The following is an 18,494-nucleotide window of genomic DNA, read 5'->3' on the forward strand; positions in this document are numbered from 1 at the left end:
AACACTATTAGTTTTGTAAGTATTAAAGCAGAGCAAATCACACTTAAAGTTGTTATCGAGAAAGTAATATTTTAAAATTATTATTATTATTTTGGGTCATATTTAGATCAATTAAAATAAATATACACACATTTTATATTGGAGACTTAAACCTAAGACTTATTGATTGGTAATCAAAGATTTTAATGAATAGATCAATTTAAAATTATTATAAGAAGCGGTTTTTTAATATAAAATATTTTTAAAAGTAAAAAAAAAAAATAAAATAAAAATTATAATTATAATTTGAAAAATAAAGTAATAAAAAAACTGTAGCAAACGGATATCATCGAAAGCTTATGTACGACTCTTTGGCATCATTTTGCATATATTTAATTAATTTAATACCACACAACTCTCCTTGGCCTATTGGTTGAGAGCTTAGGCTTCCAACTAAGAGGTTCAAGGTTCGAGTCTATGTGTATGCGTTGTGTGTGTGAGTTTGCCTTAAATGGCCTAAATGTCCCAAAAAAAAAAAATAAATAAAAATTAATTTAATACTATTCTGTCGCGGGCATATTTAAATAATAAAAATGAGACAGCGCAGGAAAGGAATGAATTAAAAGATTCACAACCGTTGATCTTCAGATCTCTCTGCCAGTTTCTTTTTTATATCGCGACTAACAGTTGGCGCCGAAACACCAAAATTATTAGGGCTTCTCCGCCCTGCTTCGATTCAGCGAGTAGGGCTTCGTGGCTTTTCTCCGCATGATTACGCGGTGGACGAGTTTTCACCGCAATCATGAGAGCTCGGGTAGTTGTTTTCCCCATTAAAGAAAGGAATTGGTGCTTTAGCCGGTCCCTCGATCCCGCCGCCGCGCTTGAATCCTCTTCGGCGCCGCAGCAATTGAGGGATCTCTTTAGGAACATCACGTCCACGCGAAGATCGGTCCCAGAAAACGCCGAGATCGTTGTGGACTTTGTATCGGAAAAGGTCTTTTGATTGATAAATGATAGAATTTTCTTGGAGCTGCTCTAATGTTTTCTTATCGCGTATATTATGTTAATGTAAACTAGATGAATCGAGCATGGGTTACCCTGGAGAAGGCTCCAGAGGCCACATTGAAGAGTAAACTGCACAGGTGTGTCATTTTTTAGCTTTGCTTTTAAGTGGGGGAAAAATATCGAAATTATTTTTTTATTCTGATTGTGTTAGTTACACGCTTGATGTTGATGTGATTTGATGCAGTTTGGGTTTGTGGCTCCTGTCGAGAGTGAAGCCATCTGAAGTGTTCTTGAAATCTGTTTCTAAGGATGTTACGGAAGTTGAAATCACCTATCCAGCAAGGTGAGTTATCTCTGCATTTCTGTTTAGTTTAGTGCTGGTGGATGATATTTTTTTCCCATGGTGGAATAGAGAAGATGGATGTTTGGTTGATTTTTCATCCAGTATTTTAATTAGATAGAGCATAGTTAAAAAAAAATGATAGTTGTTTAGCAAATCACTGCATCATTTTCTTTCCATTACTGCTGCTATCAGCTTTTAATGTGATTTCAGGATGAAGATACTAACATATCATCACCATTAGTTTTATCACAACTATTTGGGGTCAACTTTATACAACAACAACAACAACATCAAGCCTTCATCCCACTATGTGGGGTCGGCTACATGAATCATTTTTCTCCATTGTGTCTTGTTAAGAGTTAAATTCTCATTTAAATTTAATAAATATAGGTAATTTCTAATATTTTCTAACCAAGTCTTTTTAGGTGTACCTCTACATTTTTTAATATAAGTTAAATCTAATACATCTATTTTCTTAACTGGGTCATCGGAAGACCATCGTTTTATGTGACCAAAACATCTAAGGTGACTCTCTCTAATCTTATCTTTCACTGGAGCTACTCTAACCTTTTCATGTATATGCTCATTTCTTATCCCGTCTCTAAGAGTAAAGCCACTCATCCACCTAAGCATCCTCATCTCTAAAACACTTAACTTAATATTATACTTCTCTTTTAATGGCCAACATTTTACACCATAAAGCATTGCAGATCTAACCACCATATTATAGAATTTTTCCTTAAGTTTGAGGGGAAATTTTCTATCACACAACAAGCCCGAAGCATTCCTCTATTTCAAACATCCAACTTGAATTCTATTAATATTATCCCCATCTATTTCATTATCACTCTGAACAATATACCCAAGGTATCTAAAATGTGTACTCTTATTAATGACTTGATCACTCAAATTTACAATCCCCCACAAGAACTATTATTTCTAAAATTACACTCCATATATTCAACTGTTGTGCTTCTTTTTCTTGAAGTCACGACTTCATGTGATTTTGTCCGAGACTTCCGTGTTTGGTGATATGCTACCGTTTGCCCAATGTGGCCGAATTAGCTAGTCTAATTTATGGGTTCAGTGGGAGCTTTCTATTAGATTTTAACAAACACATGATAATTCAGTACCTTTGATTATGACAATGCTATTATTCTTGCTTTTTTCTAACTTGAATAGTGCAACGATGTGCTTGACTTAACAATATATGAAAAGCCTAGACGCTCATGACTTAACTATATACGGAAAGCCTAGTTTTAGTGTGACACATTCTACCAGAATTATAGATTCAGACTATACCAGTGTTTTGTCGATATGCTGCTCATGGTGCTTTTTTGGTAATCTGTATCTTCACTTATTTTTGGCTGCTGCAGCTATAGTACTCTTCATATAAGTGGATTTCAAGAAGGATTTCTAGAGCTCGCTACAAGTTGTTGGAGCAATTATCTCCTTTATGGTTCTTGAAGCCAACGTTGCCTTCACTAAGGGCTTTTGATTTTACGTTGTTGACAAGAACATTCAGCTGGGTAGATGCGCGACATGTTGGTTCTATTTTATGCAGCTATAAATGTTCTAGCAAAATTTATGCTTATGATACATGCAGTGTTTTCATCTCTACACTAGAAACCATTTGTAGGCATTTAATATGGCATTTTTATATCATAAATAGCCTTCTCTCCATACTTCTTTTTTTGCTCAAAGTACTCTTGAATTATTTTAATTTCTTGGTTAAATTGCATGTCTTTTTCAAAATCTGCAGTTTGAATCCTCGTCTTGTTCGCAGAAGATTGCGACATATAGCTATGAGGTAGCAATTTATCTTTACTGTTTAGCATGCAAATATATTATAGCTTACTGTTTACTTACCCTCCATTGTCTATAATATCACAATTATCGGAGGCAGGGGATCTGCAATTCATAGGAAGCATTTGTATGGCTCAGTGACTTTACTTCCCTTAACTTCAGTTCTCACTGTAAGTACAACATTATATAGTAATTATACTCTTGTCTTATGTTAAAATCTCTCCTTTTTTTATCTTCTTAATTGCTGCCATGTTCCTTCTTTGAAGGCGTGAGTCTGTCTTTTGTTTCTGCATGACTCCCTTGACAATGTAAGTGCTGTTGCAACTCTTCATTGCATTTTGAATGAAAGCTGCATCGTGAATGTAAAAAAAAAAATTTTGCTTACATTTTGATTTACATTTTTAATTACTTTTTTATATTATTTTCCTTCAATGAGCAATTTCTGATGGCTTGTCTAATTGCACCAAATCTAATTGACATCAATATTTATGCACAATAAAGTTTATTGTAAGTGGACACAATAATTAGGAGGAGAATACATATTATATTTCCTTTAATGAACTAAATGAAAAGTGAAACAATTTTAAGTTTTTAGGGATGTTCTTAAGCTTTTACACTTGTTGGAAAGATTAATAAGAATATCGTAGGAATTTGTTAGACTGGTCCAGCCGGTCCACACGGTACCGACTTTGGCGGAAAGAGGTGGAAGTGGCCACCTCTCCTATACGAGCCGCACAAGCCGCAAGGATTAGGGAGCTGTTTTGGAAGGATTTTTGAGGGATTTGGGAGAGAAATTTGAATGTAGGGACTGTTTAAAGATTTCTTTTTGAATTGTACACATTAAATAGTTGGTTTTCCTAGCGTTAGGGCATCTTGAATTTGTCTGAAATTTGAGATCTCATAGTATTTCTTTGGGCTCTAGCAGCGTCTAGGGATTTGGGAGAGATCAATCCTCCTCTCAAATAGAGGATCTATTGTTTCTTCTTATTTTCTTCTATAGTTTGTTTTCTTGCAATAAATTACTGCTTTTCACTGGTTTTCCATCAGAATCGTGGAGTTTTCTCGTTGTTTTTGCTCTCTTGATAGGATTTACTTGAAATCTTCAAGTGTTTCCGTTCAGAATTATAGTGAATAATTGTTAAATGTTGAAGTTATTGAGGTGAATAGGGTTACTGATGAGATAATTGCTTTAAGTTAATTATTGGTAAGCATGTTATGAATGTACGTTGTGCTTATTTTACTTAAATTGGTAAAACAGATGGTCTACAAAACTAATATTTGGCTGAAGTAGAGGGGCTGCTACAACATATTATTTGTGGTGACTAAAATGGAGTTGTGGTGACTAAAATGGAGTTGTAGGTTTTATTAGGATGGGTTAATAGGGGTTTATAATGATTATGAAATATGAGAGAGAAATATGATTAAAAAGATTGTACTTAAATTCATGTAAATAGGTGACTCGCAGTTTGTAACATATACTTAAAAAACATCAAAAGCATATGTTACATTCGAAAGTGGAGCCAAAAAAATAACTTTGTCATCATCATATTTTTGACTATTATGACAATGTGTAGCTACTTAATTATTGATTGTTTTTTCTCTTTAAAAGAAAGAAAAATACGCTTGCCAAGGTTATTAGGTGATTAACGAAGAAAACTGACTACAAAATGTAAAATATTAGCTATATATTATTGACCTCCTTTGATGAGGACATCCATAGGAGATTTCGGCACACTTACCATCGGAAGAGTCGTCGAGCGATGACAATGATTCGGAGTCTTTATTTTTTATGTTTTTTTTTTATTCATGTCATTTATATTTCATGTTTTTCCATTTGTACCCTTATGACGGAATTAGTGCTTGTTGTAGCCCAAGGGCAATGTCGTCTTTATGCTTTTTATTTTCGGATGGCTTATATATAGGCTTAGTCATTGTATTTGAGTTAGTTTTTTTTTTTTATGAATGAAAATTTGGCTCTTATGTTCTCTTTGTGAGTTCAACCCTCCTCGATCTCTTAGTGAGTTCGTCGGAGAAGATAGATCTCTATGTGAGTTCTGGATTTTCACAAAGTTATTTTTGTGGAGATCCGGATTGAAGATAATTGAGGTGAGTGGATTTGTAACCAATCGAATCCCTAGAAAATTCCCTTCCTCCCTTCCCCTTGCCCTTGCCGCCGCCTCCCCTTGAACCGTCTAGGCCGCTGGCCTACAATCCCACCACCCGCCGGCCAGCAGCCCGCCGGCCACCCACTGGAGTCCCCCTTGCCGCCGGCCCCTCTAGCTCTCCCCTTCGGATTTTGAATTTCCCTCCATTAATGGCTTTCCTAATTAAGCCCTATTAAATTTGGGAAGTTAATTAAGATGAGTTACATATATTTGAAATTCAAATTCAAATTTCCTCTTATTTTCATTTGAATTTGGGAGTTACTTAATATAATCAATTTTGAAATTAAATTCAGATTTTTGATTATATTTATTTAACTCCTTGTAGTCCCCACTTATTTAAATTCTCAAGCCCTCTCACCACTACACATGGCCGACCCCTCTCCTCTCTCTCTCCCCTATTAATTCTCTTTTAATACACCATAATCCTTTCCCTCCTAAACAAATTTCAAGTTCAAAATTCTGAAACTAAAATTAAGCTCTCCACAATTGTGGAAATCTGAATTAAACTTCAGATTTTTGTGTTTTCCCCCCATAGCCTCACCGCCCCTCTTCCCCCCAACCCGTGACCTCCCTCCCTCTCCCTAGCTCACAGCAAGCCCCCCACCTCTCTATTTCTTCTTCCCTATTCAATCCCACGATGCATGGAGGATCCTGAACTTGAAGGCGGACTCGTGTTTGACGTCTATGAAGACATCCATATACTTCGGTCCCCATTCTTTGACATGGGGTTTGACCACGACGACACCATTGAAAGTTACTTGGGTCGAATCCTCCCCACCCTTGTGCACGTCATCGACGGTCAATTTTCCGACTACGGCTGGACCATCAACGGACATCCACCCGCTTCTCCACCTTCACCGCCGCCGCTTCCCTCACCATCACTGCGGATCGTCTGCGCCGTCTATCTTGGAGTGATCTCATTTCTCGTATGGTTCTTCTTCCTCCGACAATCCTAGAAGTAGAAGATTGACTTTGTGCCTCAAGGTGAGACAACTATTTTGTTAACCGTCGGATTCTAGTTGGCTAATCATTTCATTACGTGCATTTAAGTTGTTAATTTAAGGAACTTGCAAAATTTAGTTGTAACGACTTGCCTACGCACTGTTAACTTCTAAGTTCTTTCTTGATTTGTCAAATTTGAGAGGCATTAAATTATTTTATCATTGTTCCAACAAATTTTTTTAATTTCTAAGAAAACAATTCCTGGTTTCACATCATCCTTTTTGGCATCGATCATCTGCACTGCATACTTCATAGGATCACCTGCACTTCAGCAGCTGCAGGGTAGATTAGAGGAGCACAAAGTTGTTCATCTTCATCAACCCTAAATCCTCTTGTGTTGGCTCATCTTAAATTTTGTTTCTATTTTTTCACTGATTCGAACAGCTTGTGGTATTTTTTCTTTTATTCTTCTATTTATCTTTTAGTTCATTCATGCACATAGTTCCAAAGAGGAATTGATATTTCTAATTTAATGTACTTTTAATCTGTTAGGCCCGATGAAAACTTTCATTGGTGCCAGGTGAATTACAGAAGTTGAAACCATTTCCTTGTGTGTACTAATTAAAATGATTTGAATTAATAAGAATATATAATGCCATTTACACTTTAATTATTTTTATTATTCATATATATCTGAAATTTAGATATTGTGGTTTTACAGAATAAAATGGTCATGATGTATGCAAAACTCAGACCCTTAAATGCATGAATATGAAATTGAGAAAACATGATTTCTTATTTCTTTGACATATTTTTATATATCTATAGGTTTTACCACTGCCAAACGTACCATTTTTCTGGATCTTGTTCCGTGCATATTCTCATTGGAAGGCTCTCAAGGTAAAAAGACAAATAGTGGTTGCATTTCACTCTATTGTGCTATAACTACATTCGTTTGCCTTATGCACCAGATACTATGATTTCAAAGGACTGGACAGTTGAGAATAGATTGATCATCAATGAAACTGATAATAATCTAGCCTGAAATATATATATAAACTTGATGCTTATTCAGTATGACTTTTTTGTATCAAACAAGTCAGTTTCCTTCAACTTATTTTCTTAAAAAATTGTGAAATTTCAAAAGAATTATTTTTTCTGTTAATTTTGCTCTTTGATTCCAAGAATTCATTAGTGCTTGCATTTGGAGAATCGTGTATTTGTTGCAGAATTTTTTAAAATGATTCAATCTCGCTGAACTAATACTTCATTTTATACCACTAACAATGGAAGATTCATAAAGCCGATTTCAAATATTTGAGGACAAGGCTAATGATTCCATTAAAGTATCTATGAAAGTGTATTTTGACCAATATATCAAACTTTCAAATTTGATATCTGAGAATATTATCCGGGTTTAAGATGAAGTCAAATAATTGTTCATGAAACATTAGACCATTGAATTCAATTCAACCATATGTGCTCCGACTAGTGCATCAAACTCTCAAATTTGATATTTGAGAATGCTATGAGTGTCAAAGATGAGGTCAATTAAAATTCTCACTTTTGAAAACATCCAATCACTCTACAGAGCTTCAAATTATTTTGAAAATCACAACAAAATCACTCATAGGCACTCCTACCAATGCATCAAATAATAAATTTGAGATTTGAGAATGTTGAAATCACTCATGTGTGAATGAACTCAATTTTTCCCGGGTAGAAAATTATATAATGACTAAAAAATGTGCAATTATAATAATAGAACTTCACAAATTTTAGTCTTTTTCAAATTCAAGCTAATTCGTAATGCTCTGATGAACGTGTTAAGTGCCACCGTTCTTGGAAGAATGAATAATCATTTTGAAAATTCATAAACTCTCTCAAATGTAAAAATTAAATTTATCTCTACATAATGCTTCTTAAGCGAGTCGCCTTGCCTATAAGGGAAGGTCATAAATTACTTATTTCAAGTTCGATCCTCCTTGCGAGGACTGGTGACGCAGGGGCTTTGGAAGGTCTCAACCTGAGCAACCAAACTGGACCAGCAAACACACCTATAGACTCGAACCGGACCCAATAATATTGGGTCCGACACACTTTACCACAGGAGTTCCTGAGGTCTTATAGGCCACATTATGTACTCTATTTATGGGCACCTCTTTTGCTCTTAGGAGATAGAATTTGGATAGCGTTCTTTTCACCCAAGCTGAAGACGATTTCCTGTATCCTGGAATTGGCAAAACATTGATGAATTGCCATTATCTGTATCTTTATGAATTCTTTTACATTTCTTCTCCCTAGTCATGCCGTTTTCTTGTATGTTTTGTTTTTCTTTCTTGGACAGATCGATGTCATCTAGTATCAGAGCTAACCAGGCCGAGATTCTCCAAAGAACTCACCGCCCGTAGTGAGTTCTTGCGGTCTGTCCAACCGCAGAAATCCTCATCTCCGACGGCCAAGAATGATGACACCAAGGAGAGGGGTTCCAAGAACCAACCAAGAACAAACCATTGAGGAGCTAAGGAGGGAGATTCAGCGACTACAAACATGACTGGCTGCCGTTGAGGTCAGCCAACAAGGAGATACTCAAAATGACATAGAAGAACCTCCACCCGGCAAGACATAAGAGAACCTGTTTCATCATGAAGAATCAAGTGGAGTCGATTATGTCCCTTTAAGACATTTCTGGCGTGAACCAAGGCGACCGTCGCACGATTTTGGCATATGACTTGATTTACCCGATTTCGAAGGACGGCTAGACCCCGATGAATTTATCAATTGGTTACATCCCATTGAAAGGATTCTAGAGTATAAAGAAATTCCACAAGAACGTATAGTCAAGCTTGTCGCCATCAAGCTCAAAGGTAATGCATCCTTGTGGTGGGAGAATTTAAAACAGACGCGACAACGGGAAGACAAATCCAAGATTACTATGTGGTCAAAGATGATGAAGAAGCTTAAACAGAAATTCGTGCCAATGCATTATCGCGAATAAATGTTCCTCCGCCTTCATAATATCCAACAACACGAAATGTCGGTTGAAAATTATGCCGCTGAATTAGAATAGTTGGGGTTAAAATGTCAATTAGAAGATCCTGAAGAAAACACCATCGCTCGATTCTTGGGAGGGCTTAATCCAACTATTGCCAAAATCGTACAATTACAACCATATTAGACCTTAGCCGATGTAATCAATATCTCACTAAAGGTGGAGAAGCAGCTAAAACAAAAGAGGAGGCTGACGGATGGAGACTCCACGGGCGGAACTAGTGCATGTCCGGCTTCAAACTTGGAGCAAAATTTCAACATTGTTACCAACTCCGCGACTCCGTTAAGGCTGCGTTTAAATCCCGGAGCAGCTGCACCCATAACGTTTCCTGCTATGAAACGCTTCAAATGCCACAAATTTGGTCACATCGCATCCAATTGCCCAAATAGAAGGCTAGTTAGACTAGTCGAAGAAATGCCGTTAGAAGAACATCTGTCAGAGGAGCTGCTATGTGGATCACAGACAACCGACCAACTGATTTCAGCTGACGAGGGTGAACTACTTGTCATTAGACGCTATTGAATACCCAATACCTGCCACAACAAGAATGGCTAAGGCACAATATTTTTCGCACAAGTTGCACGGTTCAAGGGAAAGTTTGCAACCTTGTGATAGATAGCAGAAGCTGTGAAAATGTGGTTTCATCTCTGATGATAGAAAAATTGAATCTACCTACATAACCACACCCGCAACCCTATCAACTAGCGTGGCTCAAGAAAGGCAATAAAATTTCATTCAATAAGCATTGCTGGGTACAATTTCTATTGGTAACAGTTTACAAGAACAAGTGTTATGTGATGTTGTTCCTATGGATGTGTGCCACATCCTCTTAGGAAGACCGTGACAATTTGATCAGAAGACGATTCATGACGACTATAAGAACACATTCATTTCTCCACAACGGTCGAAATATGGTACTGATACCATTCAAAGGAGACCGTGGGACTGAACCATCTCCAATAAAGGTTCAACCAACGTCTAAAATTGAAGTTGTAACTTCCGCACTATTGCTGCAAAGCCTCAAGGAAACTCAATATGGATTAATGCTGATTGTGGTAACCGAAAACGAGGCCTGAGCCGTCACCACCAACGAAAGTCCAGGAGTTGCTGCAAGAATTCAAGGCGGTTTTTCCTGAACAACCGCCAGGTGGACTATCGCCCGCTAGGGAAGTGCAACACACCCTTGATTTCATACAAGGATCGGTCATCCCTAATAGGACCGCATATCGTATGTCACCTAGAAACTTTGAGGAACTACAACGACAACTTGATGAGCTAATCAAGGCAAGATTCATCAGACTAAGTGCTAGTCCATGTGCTGTCCCCGCTTTACTTGTACCAAAGAAAGACGGCACGTGACGAATGTGCATTGATAGCTGAGCCGTCAATAAAATCACCATCAAGTACCGATTCCCAGTTCCGCGAGTTGACAATATGTTTGACCAGCTATGTGGATATGCACTATTTTCAAAGATTGATTTAAGAAGTGGCTACCATCAAATCCGAATGAGGCCAGGAAACGAATGGAAAACATCCTTCAAGACAAGGGACGGATTGTACGAGTGGACTGTGATGCCATTTGGATTATCTAACGCTCCGAGCACTTTCATGCGATTAATGAATCAGGTTTTCCAACCTTTTCTCAATAATTTTTTGGTTGTTTATTCTGACGATCTTTTGATATATAGACGCAGCCTAGAAGACCACATAGAACATCTTTGGCATGTTTTTCAAGTCCTTCGAGATCAAAAACTCTTTGCCAACACCTCCAAATGCAAATTTATGGTTAATACAATCAAGGTCTTGTGTTTTATAGTTTCTCCGGAAGGGCTGCAGATGGACCCCGAAAAAGTAAGAGCTGTTCAAGAATGACCGACCACTACTAACGTGAATGACGTCCCGACGATTTCATGGGTTAGCCTCATTTTATAGGTGATTCATTAAGAAATTAAGTACTGTCGCTGCCCCATTAACATAACTTTTAAAGCAACCACAATTTTTATGGGACAAGAAGACACAATATAGTTTTGATCAACTGAAGGTATTAATGACCACAGCTCCGGTTTTAATCCTACCTGATTTCTCTCAACTTTTTGAAGTGGAATGCGATGCTTCTAACATCGGCGTAGGGGCTGTGTTAAGTCAAGGCAGACATCCTATAGCATATTTCAGTGAGAAGCTTAACGAATCATGACAGAAATACTCGAAATACGACAAGGAATTCTATGCCCTTGTTAGGGCCCTTCAATATTGGAGCCATTACTTGCTTGCCCAGGAATTTGTCTTATTCTCAGATCACCTGGCCTTCAAACATTTGCAAAATCAAAATAAATTAAAAGGGAGGCATGCCAAGTGGATGGAATATTTATCATCATTTCATTTTTCCTTGAAGTATAAATCAGGCAATACTAATCAAGTAGCCGATGCCCTTAGTAGAAGGTTTCTCTTACTAAACATATTGCAATTCAAAATCGTGGGAATAGAAGTCATCCAAGAACTATATGACAAGGATCTTGACTTTCATAATATTTGGGAACAATGCCTTCAACAACCATTTAAGTTTTTTCATATTCAACAAGGATATCTATTTTTTGGAAACAGATTATGCATTCCCCAATATTCCATTCGAAATGCAATTATAACTGAAAATCATAACGTAGGACTAGCCGACACTTTGGGCGAGATAAAACCTTAGTTATTATTAAGGAACACTTATATTGGCCTCTTCTTACTAGGGATGTGGACAAACACATTAAGAGATGTCAGGTTTGCATACGAGCTAAGACAACACAACAGAATTCCGGGTTATACATGCCTTTACTCGTATTGGAAGCACCATGGGTGGACGTCAACATGGATTTCTTATTGGGCCTTCCCCTCACACAAAGGAAGAAATACTCTATCATGATAGTAGTTGACCAGTTTTAAAAAATGGCACATTTCGTAACCTGTCGAAAAACATTGGATGCCTCACATGTAGCTAGACTTTACTTTCAGGAAATTGTATGACTACACGGTATACCAAAAACAATCACCTCAGATAGGGATGTTAAATTCCTTAGCCATTTCTGGAGAACCTTATGGTCCAAATTGGGAACAAAGCTACAATTTAGTTCCACGGCAAACCCCTAAATTGATGGACAAACAAAAACTGTGAATAGAAGTTTGGGAAATCTTCTCAGATGTTATGTAGGGAAAAACATTCGCCAATGGGATGAGATTTTGGGGCAAGTGGAATTTGCTTACAACAGATCTAGAAATCAAACCACAAATCACATCCCTTTTGAGATTGTGTACGGACAAAACCCAAACGAAGCTCTAGATTTAATACCCCACATGACCATCACAACTTCCCACGCAGATGCTGAACGTCATACTAAAGAGATCCGCAAGCTTTACGAACAAGTTCAACAACAGATTCAAAAGCAGAATGCCAAATATCAAAAGCAAGCGAACATGTCAAGATGACAAGAAGACTTCAAAGTGGGAGACTTAGTATGAATCAGATAAACAAGGAAAAATTTTCAACACGAGGATGCAACAAACTCAAAGCCAAAGTAGAGGGACCTTTTCGTATCCTTAAACACATTAATGATAACGCATTTCAATTAGAATTTCCTGGAAGTCTGCAAATCTCACCTACTTTTAATGTTGCAGATCTCTCTCACTATTATGAAAATAAGGAAGAATGCAATGTAGCAGCCAACAACATTCAAGGACCAAAGACAACAGCAGGACATAAGTTTCCAACCAAGGATACCGAACCCACCACTATAGCAGGATCGTTTCAAGGTTGGGGGAATGACGCAGGGGCTCTGGAAGGTCTCAACCCGAGCAACCAAACTGGACCAGCGGACACACCTATAGTCTCGAACCGGACACAGTAATATTGGGTCCGACACACTTTACCGTCAGGAGTTCTTGAGGTCTTATAGACCACATTATGTACTCTATTTATAGGCACCTCTTTTGCTCTTAGGAGATAGAATTTGGATAGTATTCTTTTCAACCAAGCTGAAGACGATTTTATGCATCTGGGAATTGGCGAACCAGGTGGTGAATTGCCATTATCTGTTTCTTTATGAATTGTTTTACATTTCTTCTCCCTAGTCCTGCTGTTTGCTTGTATGTTTTGTTTTTCTTTCTTGGACAGATCAGTGTCAACTGGAGTTGACAAGACTTGAACCTCAGGAGAGGGAGCTATAGAGTAAGGTTTAAATTGTGCACCATAAATTTTATACGCATAAGTGAATGCATGACCATTGAATCTGCGAAAATGTTTTGTTTTGGTGTTGTATTAGTTCTTCAATGTCTTTTACAAAGAAAATTCATTACAAAATACAAACTTTTGAGTTCAATACTTGTACTAAAGTCACAAATTGATACTTAAAAAAAAGCCACAAATTGATACTTTAATTTGATATTTTGTTAGTAGACAGAAAAAATTGACAAATTTCAAATAAAAAATGAAATAGTCAATCACTTCGATGATGATTGATTGATTGATGACTATACTGATAAACATATTAATGGGAGAGTATTATATGATTTTAAAATTCTCTCAAATTCCAAAATGAATCACCTGGGGCTTGAACTCCAAAAAATTAAAATAAAAAACCAAAATATAAAAAAATTTAAAACTATTTAGCAAAATTTCCGCATACACTTAAAAGCAAAATTCATCTGCTCTCTATAACCATTTATCGAGAGTGATAAATTTGAGAATAATTTCAATTCACAAATAGTCAATGTTCTGTCAGACATATCATTAGAATTCATTGTCAAATTCTCCAGTATGATTTTTCCATCAAATGGAATTACATGTAAACTATTATGATTGGGGTCTTTTGATCAGATGATTTTGCTGCGAAATGACAGTATTAAATTACAATCATAAACAAATCTTATAAGTTCCCCCTTGAGTATTGAATCTTATGGTATAGTTAATAGGGCACACAACCTTTTATTAGTTAAGGCTAACTCAGATTTTTTCTCTTGAACAAATATTCATCCCATGTTTATAGGGTACCCTTGGATGAAGCAACCCATGACTACTGACAATTATCCTTTAGTCAAGTTTGGTTGACTTTCTCCTTTGACTAAGTAGATCAGTGAGCATAACATCTGGTTGATGGAACCATGAAATCTTAATTGAGTTCGTCATAGTTCCCATGCCATTCAGTGTAGAATGATAAATTTCAAATACCAATATTAAATTTGTTGCAATTATACACAAGATATTTAGTATCTATCTAACATTAAACTTAATAAAAAAATTTCTCTCTGTTAGGGGTAATTAAACATTGGGGCTTGTGCCTATGAGAAACCTAGAACTAGATTATGAAGTTTTTGCAAAATGATTGCAAAATCTTTTGGTAGTGTCTCATCTTCAATCTAATCTAACTTCCAAAAATTTGACTTAGAACACATCCTAAATTTTTAGAGTTCACACTTGTCATGTAAACTTGTTTGTTTATTAGAAATAAAAAAAGTGAAGCACAACCAAAAATTATTTGTACAGAAATCTGAGATAATGTTTGAATAATTATGGGATGTATTTAATGATTTATGCATATGTAACAAGCCATCATCTCAAAATGCTTCAAGCTTATCTTTAGTGATATGAAAAAAAAAGGATTCTATGTAAATGGTGGCACTATTAGTGCTATTAAAAAATTATTTGTCATAGGCTATCTGGATCTTTTTTTATCTTGTGGAGTTCATTCCAATCCATTTGCATTGTGGTGCGTGTTGTATTTTTCCTTCTTTCCAACCTTTATCAAATTCATATTTCTATCCCTATCCTTATACGTGTTCCATTCCATTCTCTCATCAACCCTTTATTTGTAAGAGTTTCATTCAACCACCCGTTATACTATATGTGTCGAAATTCCTCCTCAATATTGCATCATCCTTTTCTAGCTTGTATTTTACTTTCTCTTTTGATATTAGTTTTATTACCTGAAGAGATTTGGTGGTATGCACGTAATCATTGATTTTATCTTGTTTAGGGAAGTAGAATATGCTAGCTTGTTGATTATTGTTCATTTTTCTTCTTTGAATGTACTGAATAATTCATTTTCTGGTATTTGTCTTCTTAGGGAAGTGAGCGATTACTACTACTTGTTTCAGATTGCTCAAGGACATGGAGTTCGATTGCCAGCAATGAGGAGGGGAATGGTTCCAAGGATGAAAGTGATCATGGAGCCAAAGCTACGCCCAAGTCTCCATGGGTAAGTTTATTAAGATGACTGATTACTTGTTCTATTTCACTCAAAAATCAAAATCAGTAAGCATTTCTTTTAAAAGCTTTATGTTATAACTGTGCGGTTACATGTAAACCAGAGAACAGAGGCAAGTAGCATTTTAGTAGGGTGCATCTTTTATGTATTGTGGCAATTATACTTTTTTCTGCTTCATCTAGTGGTTTAGATTGACACAATTTCTTCAATCATCGGCCTTTCACAGTATTCCATCCTGATCTTATTGTAGGTTCCTTTGTTATGGGATAATTTACGGCATTCTTTGGTTGTAAGTGATACAAATAAGTTCAAAGCTATTTTGAAAACTTTTTTGCACCTTGTACATATAGCATTTTCGTTGGTTGAGTTTTGTGAGAAATTATTTGGAAAACTTCTCTTCCATAGAGGGAGATACCTGGCTTTCAAGTGCATATCAGTTGAAGTTGAAATTTCATTTCTCTTCGAAGGATGTAGGAAGATAATTGTATTCACTAAGCTTAGCTTTAATTAGGTTACTGGTTACATTATGCTCAGTTTCTTAGATTTGGTTCATTTTTCTAGGGACCATTAGTCTCTAAAGCATGCACTAGTATAATGTTAATATCGATGCCGTAACCTAATCAACATATCCTCCCTTATGATTGAAATAAATGATTGTTTTACTCTGTTAAAATATTACAATCAGATCCACATGCGCTGCCCAATACCATAATTGGCGTCCAGTTCTTCTCCCATCATCAGTACTAAGGTCCTGTGTACATATCCTCCTGGCAAGGAGATTAGACTAGTGGCTTTCAATCTTAGCCTCTTCCACTACAGTTTTGGGAGTCAGCCATGCTCTGCTGCTGCCTCGAACGATTGTGAAGTAGATATAGGATGCATTTTGAACGTTGCATTGTGTAGCCATGGCTACGGCTACCACTTATAGAGCAGAGGGTGTTAGCTAACTCAACACACTTACTCATGGTTTCCCATCCACTGCCTGGTGCAGTTGCTCTCAAATGTTGAAAATTTGGGTGCAATTAAATGAGAAACACGAGCATATGTGAAGTTGATAAGTGATGAAAAGGATCAGGTTTAGGTAGCGAAAATAAATTGGAGCTATTGATATATTGTTTTTGAAAATCGCACAAACCTATGTGAAGTTAACAGCTAATAGTCGCGAGACATTTTTCACAAGAGAATACACATGCCACATGTATTTGGTCATGTACTAATTATTGTGGTTCGGCTTGATTGCACTGATTTAATGTTAGTATGTTAGAATCCACACATAAAAAAGGACATTGATTTAAAAAACAAATCTCAAAATAGTCCCCAAACTATTTTTGTATTGCCAATTTAGCTTTGAGTATCAAGTTTACTCAATTTGGTCCATTAAATATACAAAATTAATCCCAAATTGTCCCTCGTATTGTAATTATGATGTAAAATTGATCCCAATTTAGTCTTCAACTTTATAAATTGATTCAAATTTAGTTCTAGGAGAATAATTTTGGATCAATTTTGTCAATTTCCTAAGGATTTTCACCCGTGTTAAAAAATTATGAAAAATTCGTATAATTAAAATATTACAATATCAATGCTATGACAAAGACGGTTTATAATTTAGACTTATATTGAGTCCAGAAAAAAAAAATTGACATAGTCAATTTGCGGGTTATTACAAAAGCTGTGCATGATAACTCATGGGTATGCGAGGAAACACATAATTGTGCGTTGCAGTTTGCGAGAGCGCCGTGCTCAATGCGAACGAGGGACGATCAATGTTTGAGGGCTGCACGATGCGGGAACTAGGGCATCACAGCTAGAACCTTTGCATGCAGCAAGAAGCTCTAGTGTAATGTGAAATAAAGAAGTCTGGGCATGCGCAGTGCATGTTAGCACATAATTGTGCTCTACATCTTGTAATGGCACAGTGCTCAATGCAAGGGAGCTAAAATGAGTGCTTGAACACCACACAATGCGGTAACTAGGACACTGCGGCTGGCACCATGGCAGAGTGGGATGAAATGCACTCTTTCTGAGGATTCGCTAAGTAGAATAGTAAAGTTATAGTCAAAAGTGTTATGAAGGATGATTAAGAAAGATTTTATGCGAGAAGACTAGGAATGTTGGTAATAAACTTGGAAAGTTTATAAGTCGCTTTAAGAAGGATGCAGATGGGGATAGGAATGCTGATTATGAAGTTTTTATTAGAATTTAGAATCCATGAACTTATGGCAAAGTTGCGAAGTTTTGTTTGGAAATTTTGAACTTATGGAGGTGCAAGAATCCTTACAAAATGGGCTTTAGTACTGTAGGACTTCAGCTATATAGTTTACCCGGTGCAAACTTTTAGTTGTGAAAGCAGAAAGCAGTGAACAAAATCAATAAACTTGAAGCTTGGTTGTGAAGTTTTGACAGTAGATTGTTTTTTATTTGCAGTTGCATATTTTTTGAAAGAGCATTTAGCACGATAGGATTATCAGAGAGACATTAGCTGGGGACTTTCAAAACCATGCGGATTTCACAATTTCCATGAAGTACCTCGCAGAATTGGAAATTTTGCACTTGAAAGACAGCAGGGAATTCCATTTGAAAGCGGGAACGTTGTGTATGGCAAACTCCTGTTGCCTTTAGGGTTTAGGGTTTAAGATTTAGGATTTAAACAAGTTAAATTAAACATGATATGTGACTAAATTATGTTTCTACTATATCAATCACATCATGGAAGAATCGGCAATGCTCCTACATGTACATTTTTATTACCACTCTCGACATAATGATTATTTTATGCTGCCCCATTCATCTTAGTGGGTTTTGAATTGTGGAAATGAAGATAATGGATGTTGTAAACACTAGGAAGGATGGATTCAACTCCTGTTTTCATTTTTATTTAGATGACTAAGTTGCTACCAATCTTAAGGGTGTCAAATGGTCCATAATTTTATTACAATCCTGATGGGCTGACCAATATT

General features: G+C 36.5%; 1 protein-coding gene across 4 annotated transcripts; it reads left to right on the plus strand.

Moving 5' to 3' along the window:
• The first annotated feature begins 575 nt into the window (after positions 1-575).
• LOC110095330 lies at positions 576-15,558 on the plus strand. Of its 4 annotated transcripts, none has more exons than XM_028694549.1 (7): positions 577-973; positions 1,057-1,121; positions 1,229-1,327; positions 3,090-3,137; positions 3,234-3,303; positions 7,069-7,140; positions 15,425-15,544. In XM_028694549.1, the coding sequence occupies exons 1-7, from the start codon at positions 782-784 to the stop codon at positions 15,527-15,529; spliced, it is 651 nt and encodes a 216-aa protein (XP_028550382.1). In that variant the 5' UTR covers positions 577-781; the 3' UTR covers positions 15,530-15,544. The 4 variants fall into 4 exon arrangements, with proteins under 4 accessions (XP_028550383.1, XP_028550382.1, XP_028550385.1 ...); XM_028694548.1 differs by having other exon boundaries at positions 581-973; positions 15,394-15,558; XM_028694550.1 differs by lacking the exon at positions 7,069-7,140 and having other exon boundaries at positions 576-973; positions 15,394-15,558.
• Positions 15,559-18,494: the final 2,936 nt, after the last annotated feature.

This window comes from Dendrobium catenatum, unplaced genomic scaffold (genome assembly GCF_001605985.2).
Source record: "Dendrobium catenatum unplaced genomic scaffold, ASM160598v2 fragScaff_scaffold_501, whole genome shotgun sequence".
Lineage (NCBI taxonomy): Eukaryota > Viridiplantae > Streptophyta > Magnoliopsida > Asparagales > Orchidaceae > Dendrobium > Dendrobium catenatum.

What these genes read in the sequence shown, in the direction of transcription:
- LOC110095330 (XM_028694548.1), top strand. Translation starts at nt 782, where the DNA reads ATGAGAGCTCGGGTAGTTGTTTTCCCCATTAAAGAAAGGAATTGGTGC. An exon ending in TGGACTTTGTATCGGAAAAG is followed by an intron (nt 974 to 1,056) that starts GTCTTTTGATTG and finishes AATGTAAACTAG; the next exon opens with ATGAATCGAGCATGGGTTAC. An exon ending in CCTTAACTTCAGTTCTCACT is followed by an intron (nt 3,304 to 7,068) that starts GTAAGTACAACA and finishes ATATATCTATAG; the next exon opens with GTTTTACCACTGCCAAACGT.